Source organism: Notamacropus eugenii, chromosome 3 (assembly GCF_028372415.1).
Source record: "Notamacropus eugenii isolate mMacEug1 chromosome 3, mMacEug1.pri_v2, whole genome shotgun sequence".
Classification (NCBI taxonomy): Eukaryota; Metazoa; Chordata; class Mammalia; order Diprotodontia; family Macropodidae; genus Notamacropus; species Notamacropus eugenii.
Genome location: NC_092874.1, coordinates 203,686,985 through 203,701,453, shown reverse-complemented (window position 1 = coordinate 203,701,453; position 14,469 = coordinate 203,686,985). Strand labels below are relative to the sequence as shown.

The following is a 14,469-nucleotide window of genomic DNA, read 5'->3' as shown; positions in this document are numbered from 1 at the left end:
CCTTAGAGATCACTGAATGCAACCACTTAATTCTGGATCTCAGAAAGGTAAGCTAACTTTCCCAAGGTTACTTAGGTAGAAAGTAGCAGGACCAAGATTCAGCCTCAGGTTCTTGGAGCTCAAATCCAGTGCTCATTCCAGTTATCATACTGTAGGTTGTTTTCTGGTATTTTGAAGGTATAAATGATACTACTATAAATATCTCTGAATAGCTGGCTTAGCTATTTTCCTTTTTAATAATACTCTTAGGGTATATGTATAACAATGGGATTACTGAATCAAAAGTTATGATTAATTTATACATTTAAGAAAATAAAACAGTTTTAGTGCTTTGTCGGATAGCTTTCCAAAATGATTCTAGCAATCTGCATCATATATATACATCAAGCCTTGCTTGTTAATAGAGTTGTTGAAAAGTGGAATGAACTGCCTTGGGGGTAGTAGGTTCCCCCAATTTTTGTTAAGTGAAAGCATGATGATGATCATTTGTTACAGATGCTATAGAGGGGCTTTCTTTTGAGATATGAGTTGAGCTAGTTAACCTCTGAGATCCCACCCAACTCTTATTGTGTGATTCTGTGCTTGTCCTGTCTTGCTGTGACGTGTTATGTGAACGTAGAAACAAATCTTTTATCAGTGAACCATGATAACATTGAGCTAACTGCTTTAGAAAATTGTGCTTCTTAGTGGGCTGACACTGAGGTGGGATGGGAGTGAGACTAAAATTGTTCACTTGGTTGTGCCTTCTACCAGATTCCAAGCTTAATGTGTACTGTTTAACCTAGTGAGTCTAAATGAAATGTTATCTTTTTCAACCCCTCGCTTAAATCCTGTAAACCCTGGAACCTAGGGGAGGTTTACAGACTTTATCAAAGCCAGAGACTATGTATGTCATCACTAATCTGCATTGGTTTTAGAGTCAAACTTATAACAGGAAATCTTGACTCCACCTTCATCATACTTTTTCAGTCTCTGGCATGACCCCAACTCTTACTTTATGTATGTTTATAAATTTCTTGACATTTTGGCCCCCAGTAGCTCAAGTAAACCTATTTACAAAGTACACTCTCTGAGAAAAAAAGGTTAATTATTGATTAATAGAAAGGAAGAATTTGTCCTTGAATTTGGCCAGTAGAAGTGCCAAGATTAGTTATTGTAGTTGATCAGTTTGTTACATCTGCATGTTGGCATTATTTACACTGTGGTAGTTGCTTTGTATGTTGTTTTTAGTTGTTTTCTTTACTTTACATAGCTTTATACATGTCTTTCCATGCTTTTTTAAATTTTGTTTTTGTTTAATTTAATTTATCTTTTTGTCACATTTTAAATTCCAAACTGTCTCCCTTCCTCCCTCCCCACCCCACACTCGAGAAGGCCACATTGAACACAGATTTATATTTATATGTAAAACCATAACTGTGCTTGCTTCTCTTTATCAGTTCTTTTTTTCTGGAAATGGATAGCATCTTCCTTCGTAGATCTTTAGAGTTGATTTGAGTATTTATAGTTCTCAGAATTTCTTGGTGGTTCACAATTGTTCTTTGAACAACATTGCCATTACTCTATGGAGCATTTCGTACAAGCCTTCCCATGTTTTTTTATAATCAACCAGTTTATCATTTCTTACAGTGCAGCAGGATTTCATCGCAGTCATATACCATGACTTGTTCATTCATTCCCCAATTGATAGGCATCAGTTTCCAGTTCTTTGCCACCTACAAACAGAACTGCTATAAATATTTTAGAACATATAAGTTCTTTTTTTCCCCCCGATCACCTTGGGAAACAGACCTAGCAGTGATATTGCTGGGTCAAAGGTATATCCATGTTTTTGTTTTTTTATTTTAAGCAGTTTCTTCACATTCGTCATTCCATATGGCACCGTAGTATTTCATTACACTCATATGTTAGAATTTGCTCAACTATGGCTATTGCTGGGCACATGTTTTGTTTCCAGGATTTGTTATCACAGATGATACGGCTGCGGATGGTTTTGTACATAGTTGTCTTTTCTTGCTGCCAGCAAGCTTAGAATGTGTTATCCTAGTAGTGAGAGCTCCTGTTTCCTTTTATTAGGAGCTCTAAATGAACAAAACAAGTGATGATAATAAAGATTTCAAAAATATATAGAGAAAGTGAGACTTTTTGATTGAAAATTTTAACAACTGATTTGGGATCATTTATTACTTATGGCTTTAAGTGACTATTAATTTTAGGACATTTCAAATTCAGTGCTAATAAAGATGTCAGGTACTTGTGATGAGATCATTCCAATATCTCACTTACAGGGTTTAGGTGGAGCAATTATTTAATGACATTTTCATTAGGTAATGATGAGAATTTGAAATATGTGATGAACCTTAAGAGATTAAAACTAGATCAATGTGTATGACGCTTCCTTAGCATCGGAAGAAGCTTTTGATACTTACTATTGAAATTTTTATTCGTTTCTAGATATATTTGTTCATTATTTTCTAGAAGGTTTAAACTTCTTATTGTTCCCTGGATTAAAAATATGAAAGGGTGACATATTATTTACCGTGTTGCTTTCTCTTGTAAGTTGTTCCCCTTTTTCCCATTTGAAATAGCATTGTGCTGTAACTTGAACATTTTTTCATCATTGACTACTGTTTGAGCAACTTACATTTTTAAAAATTCTTTATTTTTATTACTCTTAAGTGCCTCTGTAAAATAGTCAATATTCTTATTCCACCAGAAGCAGTGAACAGCAAAGTTAACATGAATGACCAAAGTGAAATTTGAACCGTTACCCTTGAGGTTTTTAGGTATCTGCTTTTCCCACTGAATTGTACTAGTCTTCTACAATATTAATTAACCTCTCAGCCTTTTAACTTCTGAGTAGTCATGGGGTTCCTTTTTGAATTTTTTAAAAAATTAGTCCAAGTTGCTGAAAGAGTAAAATATGGCAAATTTCAGAGAAACAAGATTAAGAATTTATCAATAGAAGTTGGCATATGACATGTAGTTTTTCATTCTAACCAATATAGCTGTGCTTCAGGGGAAACTTTGTTCTTTAAAAAGGTCATAAGAGATCTTAACTTTGGGAAGGGATATCTAGCTAGCTTCCAGGGTCAAAAAGGAGAAGTGAGCTTCTCTTCTTTCTTGCTGCTCTCTGAAAGAGAAAGATAAATCCATACTTGTGTATGTATGATCCTTAGGAAACTGGGGCCCAGTGGTTATATAATAGTCCAGGATAAGATGTCTAGAAAAGTTGAGGACATGGAAATGTACGTAATTGATAACTGGTTTGACATTTGGGCAAGCAGTGAGTGGTGACTATCCTAGTTAAGAGAGAGCAAAGGTCTGTGGGTTAGTTCATAAAAAGAATAATAATGTCATATTCAAGTAGCCCAGAGAAATAAAAATTCATCCCTCTAATTAGTTACTGTTCTTATGTTCCAAAATAGCCAACATGTTCCTCCTGAGTGTCTTTATTTGTATCTACCTGCTCTCCAATTAGCACCTTCCTAAATCGCATCCATCTACAGTGTCTTTATTTTTCCTTTGATGCACAGAAGTGATTAACTCCCTTCTCTGGCTTTAGCAGGTTACTGCTGGGATAGGTACATTCTGATTCCTTATTCTTTGTGCTGCACAGTTTGAGTTCAAACGCCAGATTTCTTACAGAGAACAAGGAAAGAAATTAGTTTGGGAAGGAACTATAAAAGTAACTAATATTTATGGCAACAATGACTACTGTAGTCTTTCTTCTAAAAGATAGTCTGGGGTAATAGTCCTGATTAGATTAGTAAACTTGAGAAGCAGTGTGATCTAGGAGTAAGCCAGGGGTCGAGAACCAGAATATGAAGTGTTGTTGATAGTCTTATTAGACTGACGAGAGACTGGGTCCGAGAAATACAGAAATTTTGTAGATTTGGGATGCAAGGCAGAACCACGATGGTACTTTAGTGCTCAGTAAGTACTGTGAGAGATTGCAGGTGAAGGTCTGCTGGAATGTATTAGCTGGGTGCTGATGACAGGTATTCATGGAGAAACAGAACTCCTTGAGAATTATTCCAGTTTTGTTGGTACAGCTAACTTTCAGATAACTGCCTAGCTTCTCCCCACCCCTTTTTGTAAAGAAGAAATAGAAATTGTCTTGGCAATGGGCATCTCAGTTTTTCTGCCAGCATAACCTAATCAGTTTTTCTTTTGAGAGATATCTTGGTATTATGGAATGGTTGCCCACTTTTGAGAATAAAGGACACTTTTTAATGTCAAAAATATCACAGATGCCCCATATGTTAGTAGTTTCACTATTGTTATTGAATGAGAAAAATAGAAATCTATAGAAATCTACAGTTAATTCAGCAATGCTTTTTAAATAAATTTGTATTTTATTATAGATATGCAGAATATACATTGGAAAAATTGCAATACATTTGGAACATATATACATATATACCCGTAACATTATATGTACATATAGATATATACGTGTGTGTGTGTGTGTGTGTGTGTGTGTGTGTGTGTGTGTGTGTGTGTGTGACAGAGAGAGACAGAGAGAGAGAGTTCTGCTATGTATCTTTATGGAGCTAAATGAAGATGGAAGTCACATTGACGTTGTTGGATTCTTTGTAATGTTGAAAGTCCTCAGACATTCTTGCCCTACAGGTTGGCAACCATTGTTATAGTGAATAATTCATAGTAATGAACTTGAGAGTCAGAAGACCTGTGTTCAAGTTCTGACTCTTCCATTTACTAACCACATGATCTTAGGCAAGCTAGTTAACTCTTTTAAACCTCAACTTCTTTGTCTGAAAAGTGGGGATAGTACTTGTCTCAGCTCACTGAATCACCATGAGGATAAAATGAGGTAATGGATGTAAATAATACAGAAATACTTACAAAACAATAATTATGTAAAAAGTAAGCTGTTATTTATTATGCCTTGACTTTACTTTCACCCTAGGGATAGCTAACTGTCCTAAAGCCCTCTCAATCTTATCTCCTACAGGTAGACTGGGTACAGTGTGATGGTGGCTGCGATGAGTGGTTTCATCAAGTCTGTGTGGGTGTTTCTCCAGAAATGGCAGAAAATGAAGATTACATCTGTATAAACTGTGCAAAGAAGCAGGGGCCAAGTAGCCCAGGACAGGCACAGCCTCCTTCTTTCATAATGAGCTACAAGCTACCAGTGGAGGAACTGAAGGAGGCCAGCTAGCAGAAGCTTGGTTAGTTTAGAACATGAGGGAAATGGACCACAGAGACCCTTTTCATCAAGGGAGGGTGGTTTGGATCTACTCAGAGTTGTTGCTTCCAAAGATGAATGGCCTACAGCAGAGAAAGCCCTCTTCGCTTTTTCTATGCAGTGGGACTGTGTGAGCCACATACTGTACCAGCCCATCTATGCAGAGATGTCTTCTTTGGTATTCCAGCCATTATCTTAACTGAAGTGTTTCTCGTGAGTGTGGTGTCCTGCATTGTGTTCAGAGACTTGATTGAGTAGTAGGGTGGCTTATACAGCTGGGGTGTGGAGCTGGCTTGGGGCCTATAGGCATTAGCTAGAGATTCACAACTTAATGGCAGTACTATTTGTAGGCATGTATGGAACCAGAGTGCCTTGGGCCTGCCTGGATGGAACAGCAAGATAGTCAGAATACCTTAGTCCCCTTCCACTATTTCTAAGCCTTGTTATGTTCTACAGCTATTGAAGGGAGAGCAGATCTGCCGGTTCTGTTAGAAGTCAGATGGAAAAGCAGCATATTGCAAACATCAATTCCTAGTGCTTGTTTGTACCAAAAAAGAAAACCTGGAGCTTCCCTTCAGCTGGGCAGACCACCGAATGTGGAGAATACCATCTCAATTCAGATGTTTGGTTAGGCTGGATCTTGGAAAGAAGAGCATTTCTTGTTTTCCTCCAAGAGCAACAGCTTCTCTTATAGAGACTGGCTTTGAGGATTCCCAGTATCCTGGGCAGATGTGTTGGAGAGGAACAACTACATGGACCCAGGATTCTACACAAAGAAAAGGAGAAAAGGCCAGATGGGTTGTCTTGAGAGCCACAGTGGGGCATGCTTTGGGGATAACATCCTTTCACAAGTATTCCTGTCATCACCAGGCTTTAGGCATGCTCTTGAGCACGGCCACCATATATCTGCTCACCTTGTAGTCCTGACCCATAATCTACCATTCTAAATACTGGCTATTTCAGATTCTGGCCCAGAAGCAGCAACAGATGATGCTGAGTCATGTCCTGGCTTCGTCAGAAGATGTAGGATTATGGTACCTCTAGGTGATGAGGTCATTTTAGTCAATCCATTTTTAAAGAAAAGAACTTGTTTTTACTTTTTTCTAAATGTCTCTGACTACTGACTGTTCTATAAATAGTTTATTTTTCCTTTTTTTTAATATACATATATAAATATATATTTACCACTATTACCAGCAGCATACATACAGTTTTCCACCATCAAAAACCCATTTGGGGGCTTGTTTTTTGTTTTTGTTTTTTGCTTTTTAAAAAGGACCTTCATTCCTTCCTTGTAGTACAAGGAGTAAGCAGTCACCTTTTCCCAAACTAGGCTAACTAGACCTTCCATCATCTTGCCTGTGTTCAAATAGGTAATTACATTTTCTTCATATGTTGGGATTTGTCCCTGTCTTTGGGAAGTGCTGGTCTCACTTTAGTCCACGCTGTTTTTGTACGTGAACGTCTGAAGCTCGCCAGGGTGCTGTGTTCTCTCCCCTCCCATTGTTTTCACTTCTTGTACAGATGATAGGTGAGTTGTAGAGCAGAGTCTACATAGAATATGAGCTGAGATTTAACAAACAAAACAAAAAAAATCCTTACTAAAAATAGTGTTTTGTCTTTGGCTGTTCTGCGTCTCTTCTCTGTGTCCTAAAAGTATTGATTTGTGACATTTCAGCAGTTGAACTAAAAGGTATCTTGAAAAGAGCTTACAAACTCCTCTCTATTTTGCCTCATTCTGTTTAATTGGAAGCTAGTGGCTACTACTGTCCAGTTATCATTTGAGTTAATATACGGGGACATAAAACATATTTTACAGAATCTGGTTTCCATGAGGACATTTTCCATTGCATGTCATCTTTCCTAGTCATTTCCCCATTAATACTACCATTTTTATTATTGTCAATTAATAGCAGTTCATATTTTGAGATTTTATCAATTCCCAAATAAGTCAAAGATAACTGTGGGTCAGGATTTGATAGATGAACAGTTTATTTTTAAAAATATTTCTTTATTATGAATTTAATAATTATCAACATATGGATATTTTACAGTTAGTTCATACATGAACTATGTAAGTTTTGTTCCCCTCTTCTGTCAATATAGGCTATAGGAAGAATAAATAAAATATCTTATGATTAATTGAAGATAATAAAGACAGAAATAGAAAGTAATTCTGAGAATTAAGAATATGAGAGAAATCTTATCAGTCCCCTTTATTGCGGCCCTCTATGTAAAAATCAAAAAACTCCCATGATTCCTGTTATCTCCAGGTTGGACGATGGCTGCTTAGGGATGCAAGTTTGCTCTGATTTCTCTAGTGCTGCTCTAGAATTCAGGTCTCTGGAGCAGGCAGTTTTGTGCCCCTTAAAGTGGTGAGCCAACAAGCGTGGCTATCTGGAGTGTGGTTTCTGTCCCTAGGTATATTTGTGTTAGGGGATATCCCCCAGAAAACTCACAAGAAACAAAGTAGCCTCCAGCAACGTATAGTTTGCTGCTAAAAGGCTGACATAGACATTATTTGACAGTTTAAAAAATTTTTATATTCTTTCACTTAGAACTTTGAGATTATCAATCAAGTAAAACCTGAGAGCTTGACTTAATTGCATTAAGATTGGGCCTCCAGGTTTGGGAAGCAAAAAGTAAGAATAAAAATGAATGTTAACATGCCGAGCTGTAATTTTTGGGAAGCGTAGAGGAATTGAAAGCTAAGACATGTTTGTATTCTTTTAAAACATAATTAAAAAAAAAAAAACAACTACTCAGTACCGATGCTACAGGTTACTTAATTCCTTAGAATGATAGATACTTTGGTATCAAAGCTTGGTTTTTAAATGGTTGCCAACAGAAAATGGCAGTTCATCATAATTGAGCTTTTGCATGTCTGTTTCTTTTCAAAGGCAGATGTCATTGCAAACCATTTTGACAAAGGTTATGGAAAGTGATGAAAGGAAAGTTAAAAATGAAAATAACAGTTAAAAAAACACACTGGAGGTTGATGGACCTGCCAGATTGACAAGAAGATTTTAGTGATTGTGTTGATTCTGTTCTTACTTGCTTTTGTGCCCCAGAAAGTGTTATGTGCATTTATTATACACTGTAGAGTTTAGATGCAAAATAGTCCATTGAAAGGATACTTCTTTAAGTTAGTATCCTAAACAAGAAAAAAGTCTGAGTGGATCACCTAGTACTGGAAATAGGACAAGATTTCATTCATTCAACAGACATTATTGAACACCTATCATGTGCAAGGCTGAGGGTTCATGGACCTTAATGCTCAGTTGTTGAAATGAGAAATACCTGCAAATCACTGTTAATGGAGGATGGAAGGTGAATGTACAGTTAGAGGTATGAAGGGGTAGCTAGTGTTCAGAAGAAGAAGATCTGATCTCAGATCTGGAACCTTTATTTTGGGAAATAAGGAAAAGAAACTAGGAATCACATTCCCAGGAAAGATGATTGATTAGCTACTTTATTTTAGATGGTTGGTGAAAATCAGAGTTTGAGGGCTGAAAGTTGTATTAAGGTGAAACTGTTTAAAACTTAGGCTAACTCTTGACATATTTAGAAACTTGCTATTGCGAGTTTCATTGACTACCATATTGACAAGAAAAATGATTAGTTTGTTTTATTTTCTACCATTTATTTTTATTTCGATTCAACAAACATTTTTAGTCACTTGCTCTGTGCAAGCCGATGTAGTAGGCAGTGGGATACAAAAATAAAATTCCCTTCTAGGCGGGAGCTGACAGTTGAGGATTAGGAAGGAAGGATGGATGGATATTGCTGTATTTCCCCTTGACCTGAATTATGCCTTTGTTATTTATTGCTGACGAGAGACACTGCAGAATAGGGATTACGGGGCTGATTGCAGAGTCAGGAAGATCTGCGTTCAAGTTCTGCCTTTAACACATGACTAGTTGTATGACTGGGCAAGTCACGTAACTTTAATTTGCGAGGCAATTGTGTCACAGATGAGCGGGAAGAAATTTCATATTTTGGGTTCCTCACACTGATGAAATTACAAATCCAGGAAACAATGTTGATACAAAAATAGAAATGAAAAGTGATAGCCAAGAATTATAATATCTCTTCTGGTTGGAGGCAGTGTAGTGTAACGGACGTAGGGCCAGGCTTAGAGTCAGTCCTGAGTTCATGTCCTGCCTCTGATACATGCTGGCTGTTTTACTGGGAGCAAATTACAACTGAGTGTGCCTCAGGCAACTTTCTAAAACTATCTTAGTTTCTGATTTGCACCAGTGAAGGAAAGTTTCAATACCAGGGAATTCCTTATACCTATTTGAAATCATAGGTTCAGACCAAAACATTTTTTAGTGTCTAAACATTCCCATAATGGAATGTTTCCTATAAATAATCCTTCAAGAGATTCTCCTGAGAGAGTAGTGTTTGTCCCTCTGTCTGCCAATAGCATATTTTTAGGGGTCCACAAAATTTATTGCCAGAAGTCCTTACCATGTACTTTGCCCTGCTTCTCAATATCTAAAATTTTATCATTGTGAGTGTTCCTGTACCAATGCAAATCACATTTCCTTAATGCCTTAGGAAGAGGAAGAATAGTGGGTGTTTTTAAAGAGCCTGGCTTCTGACTCCCTCTTCTTGCATTCCCCCATGTTCTTCCTCCTCCTCAACCTTCATTCTCAACTCTTCCTTTAGGTCTTACTCCTCTCCCCACTCCTGCCCCCTAGCTCTGAAATAGAGAATTTAAAATGCTTTACATAGCTGAAGTATACTTTGGATTAGGAAGATCTGTTGTAGGACATTTTCTTAGAAATTTATTATGTGCAGAATACTTACATATAATATAGGCTCTCATTTAACAGGGCTATTGGTGCCTTATAAGTATGACTTATTTCATTATTTTTGGTCATTGAACATACTTAATTTTGTTTTCTGAGGGAAAATTTGGTGTTAGAGAACATTATTACATATAAAAGCCAAAAGAAAATAAATTCAGTGTCATATTTTCATCCAGACTGATTACATACAGCTTGTAATGGTTAACATATAAGGTAGTCTAACTCAAAGTGAGGAAAGCTGGGTTAGAAACTGCAGCAGTGCAGATATATAGGAGTTTCCAAACACATTTCATTTACTCTGTGGCCAGGAGAGATGTTGGATAATTGATAGTATTGAACAGCTTATACCATACTGACAACAGTCTTCAAAAATACAGATGGTTTTGGTACTTGAGGAGTACAGCTGTTCAGGTGATGGCAAATATATACCTGACTCTACCTCTGTTCCTTTGAAACTTTGTCCTTTTGCAGTGAACCAGTACCAGGCATGAAAATGGAGGAGAAAAAAAACCCTAAAATTTTTATCTCGTAAATACTGATTCAAACCCAAAGTTTTTTCAGATAATGAAATGAGGTGGATTCTTGTACAAGTCTGAAGGACAAATAATGGAACTGCTACGGACTTTCTGATTGTAAGAGTGAAATGTACTCTATTTTTATTATAAATTGAGAGTGAGGGAAATCTTTTCTACTTGTAATATTTAGGTGCCTGTGTTTTCTTAAGATGGTAAATTTTTTCTCCTGAAACTCCTTAGGGCACATCCTGGTTGACTATGTATTGAGTTTCTGTGTGCCTGGCACTCACTGTGGTGCTGTGTAGAGTGCATAATAAGTAGGAAGCACAATCTCCTCCTTGAAGAACTTTACATTTTGATTGAGGGATGAGGTACATAGGTGTGAAACAAATGGCAAACAGTAGTAGGGGGTTGATAAGTAGTAAATGCATAATGTAGACTGAAATTGGAATTCCTTTGACATTTCTCCTGCAGTGAGGCATTTGCTCACTTGAATTTATTTTTGTCCGGTTCTTGATAGGAAAGATTTTAATCTGTGTAATACAACTTGCTTAATACAGTTTATTGCGAGGCAACACGATATAGTGGTTATAGAGCTGGCCTTTGTAAGTCCAGAAGACCTGGGTTCAGGTCCCTCTTCTGACTTTAGGCAAGCTTGTTACTTCATTTTTCAGGGGCATTGGAGACTGTCTAAGATGGGTAGGGAACCTGCAGCCTCAGGCCACATGTGACCTTTTAGGTCCTCAGCTGCAGCCTTTTGATTCAGTCCAAATTTGTTCGGTGAAGTTTGGGGTCAGTCAAAGAGCTGCCCCAGGACCTAGAGGGCCACATGTGGCCTTGAGGCTTCAGGTTCCCCACCCCTGGTCTGAGATGAAGCTGCAGAATAGTTACCAGTCCACACTGGTATTACTGGAGCTCCCTGCACTAAGGAAATCAGATCTAGTTTAAACAAAAAAATGTCCATCGCTGGGTCTGAACTAACTTGTGTCCTTGTGTTTAAGGACCAGGCTCGGAAAGCTTCCTCACTGTGGTGGCTGTAGGGTGGCAAGGCTTTCCAGCCACATCAGTTTAGGAAGACTGATAAGTTGTAGGGATTGAAATCAGCTTCAGTGGAGGGAATCCCATTGTTAGTGGTCACGGCACCTTTGGCATTGGCTTTCATCTCCTGAAAATGGAGATGATAATAACACCTATCTTAGGATTGTTTTGGAAATCCACTGAGAGAAGGTGTAAAGTGCTTGGCAACTTTGAAGCTCTACGTAAGAGCCAGCTTATTAGTATAATCTCCCACCGGGGACCCCCAACCATTGTGAGAGATGGCTATTCTGTGTTACTAAGGAGGGGATCACAGGAGACCCCCAAAGTAATTTGTGTAGCTTCAAGCTGGTGAATCTTGTTTTATGAAACCCAATTGGATTGCTCAGGAATTTTCTTAGGAAAATTAAGAATTTCTATTTCTTAGGAAAATTTAATTTCAGAAATGGCAGGTCCCCTCCCCCTATGTAGAGTTGTGTTGCAGAAAAAATATTGATATAAGACAGATGGATTCTACTCAATTGTGTAAACTTGGGTAAGGTATTTAACCCCTTAAATTTTCTTATCTCTAAAATGAGGTAAAGGGTCCAGGTGATAATTATCAGGAAATAGTGAATACCCACTGTGGTCTGCTTAGATGCTGAGAGTACAAAAGGGCTTAGAGTTCATGCATCTAGAAACGTGTGTGTGTTTGTGTGATATATGTATGACATACATGCAGTGGTCTCTAAGGAGCTAAAGGTCTCTTCCAGCTATAAAAGTTCTGTAATTCTGTACAGTACATCCTTTACTCTCCTACCTAATCAGTTGATCAATAAACAAGTTCCTCCTATGTTCCAGGCAATGCGCTAAGTGCCAGAGATACAGAAAGAAAGAGGCAAAAGATAGTCCCTGCCCTCAAGATTTACTCTCTCGTAGGGGAGACAACATGCAAACTTATACAAAGCAAGCTATGTACAGGATAAATAGGAAATAATAAAACAGAGGGATGGCACTAGAATAAAGAGATGTTGGGTACAGCTTCCAGTACCAGCTATCATTTTATAAGGAAGTACCAGGTCTTCCTCTAGTCCTCTTCCCTCCATGTGAGATTTTCAGCTTACACAAGATAATAAAGGACTTTAGGAGGACACCCATTCTAATGCCTTATTTTACAGATGTGGAAATAGGCCCAGAAATTCCATAACTTGCCCCAGGTCACACATGTAGAGCCCAGACTTGATCACCAATCCTCTGATGCTAAAACCAGGGCTCTTTTCCCACTGTAGTGTGTTGCCTTAGGCTAGCCACAGCTTAAACATTTAAAAAAAAGCAACCTGGCCTTGAATTGCTTGGTAACTGACACTAGAAGGTGTTCTGTCTGATCTGTCAGCTGCCTGAAGGTTCATTTAGTATTCTGCTTCAGTACCTGCTCCCTGTATAACCATCACTGTCAGTGTGACATTGCTAGTTTGATTATAGGGCTTATGAGTCATTCTGTTACTTTCCTTCCATTCACTTTATTTTATTCAAAATTGCTACCCCCAGAGTTACTTTAACATTTATTCTCTACTTGGTTCATAAAATAGTGGGTTGGAGGGAACCTCAAATCTTCCCTGCCTCCAGAAATGGATATAACTAAAACCAACCCGGCAGAAATATTAGTGTTGACCTCCCTCTTAAAAAACCCCCAGGGACTGTTTTGGTTCTGCGTTGCTGTGTTTCTTTTCGGGATGCGAGTGCTCATTACATTTCTTGCCATCTGATTATTTTCCTCAGACATCAATTCGTAATGTACTATGTTACTATATTTTCCAAGTTTCTTCTGACTTTCTCTTCTGCCTAAATTTCTTTTGTTCCTTATAGCATTCCTACCCCCTTTTTTAGTTGCTGTTTTTGTTTTATTCTCCTTTGTCCGCTCTACTATCTGTGATTTTTCAAAGCAGTTGCTTGGCCTGGAAAGGACCTTAGTGTCGCTTGCCTCCATAAATGAATCTACCTGTATCTGTGTAGCTATATTTACATAGAGATACAACATATAAAGTAGCTCATCTGTATGTAGCACTTTAAATTTGACAAAATGTGTTGTTCCTCATGATCCCAGTGACAAAATATGAGCGTGTATACAGAGGACATTCATGTGCTAAGTATGTGTGTGTACATATACTTACTACATATGAAAAATTAGAAAGAAAGCTATGAATGAGATACCTAGAGAAAGAGCCTGTTCCTCTTGAGTTTATTTTAATAAAGTTTACAGTAAAATATTTCACTTTGTCCTTATCCGTACTTTCCCCCCAACTTGGGTATAAAAAAATTGGTATTGCTCCTTGAAAATGAACTTACAGTAGTTTTAAAAAAAAGTTTTGTTGCTGTTCTTTTTTTAAATTGTCATTTCCCAGTGACTTCCCCACTCATTTCCTAATAGAACCCTCCCTTGAAATAAAAAAGCTACAACTGAGTGAAATAAATCAAGATACTGGTCATGCATGACAATGTGCGCTTCATTCCACACCTAGAGTAACACCACGTGGGGCTGCGGCACCACAATAGTCCTTTTTTCTTTATTTGAATGGAAATCCTATAAAATTTTGCTGCAGTATAGTGTCAGATGCAATTACTCTGATCACTGTAGTTTATTGAGCTTGGTAAGCCAGATCATTCCAACTCCTCAGGATCTCAAACACCCATGCATACTTTTCTGTGCAAACTCCTGTGGAATTTTTTTCTTTTGCATTTCCTTTGGAAGTTGCCAACATGTAATTTCTGTTCCCACCTTATTGAACTGTGAAGGTTTGAATAGTCTCCTCTTTATAGAAATTATTCTTTCAGAATAATTGGGTTGCAGTATGAGATTTGATATTTGTTCCAGAAAATGATTTAAGATGGGCAATTAAGCAATTTGGTTTCC

At 37.7% G+C, this 14,469-nt stretch overlaps 1 protein-coding gene across 4 annotated transcripts in view; it reads left to right on the top strand.

Annotated features, from left to right (window-relative positions):
* KDM5A (lysine demethylase 5A) overlaps positions 1-13,825 on the top strand; it is a 114,040-nt gene extending 100,215 nt beyond the window's left edge. For 2 of the 4 annotated variants that reach the window (XM_072654079.1, XM_072654078.1), the window contains exon 28: positions 4,979-13,825. In XM_072654079.1, coding sequence (XP_072510180.1) covers positions 4,979-5,185 — 207 coding nt within the window. In that variant the 3' untranslated portion in view covers positions 5,186-13,825. Of the gene's footprint in view, positions 1-4,954 lie in introns of all 4 variants that reach the window. The other 2 variants (XM_072654077.1, XM_072654076.1) reach the window with 1 other exon arrangement.
* Positions 13,826-14,469: the final 644 nt, after the last annotated feature.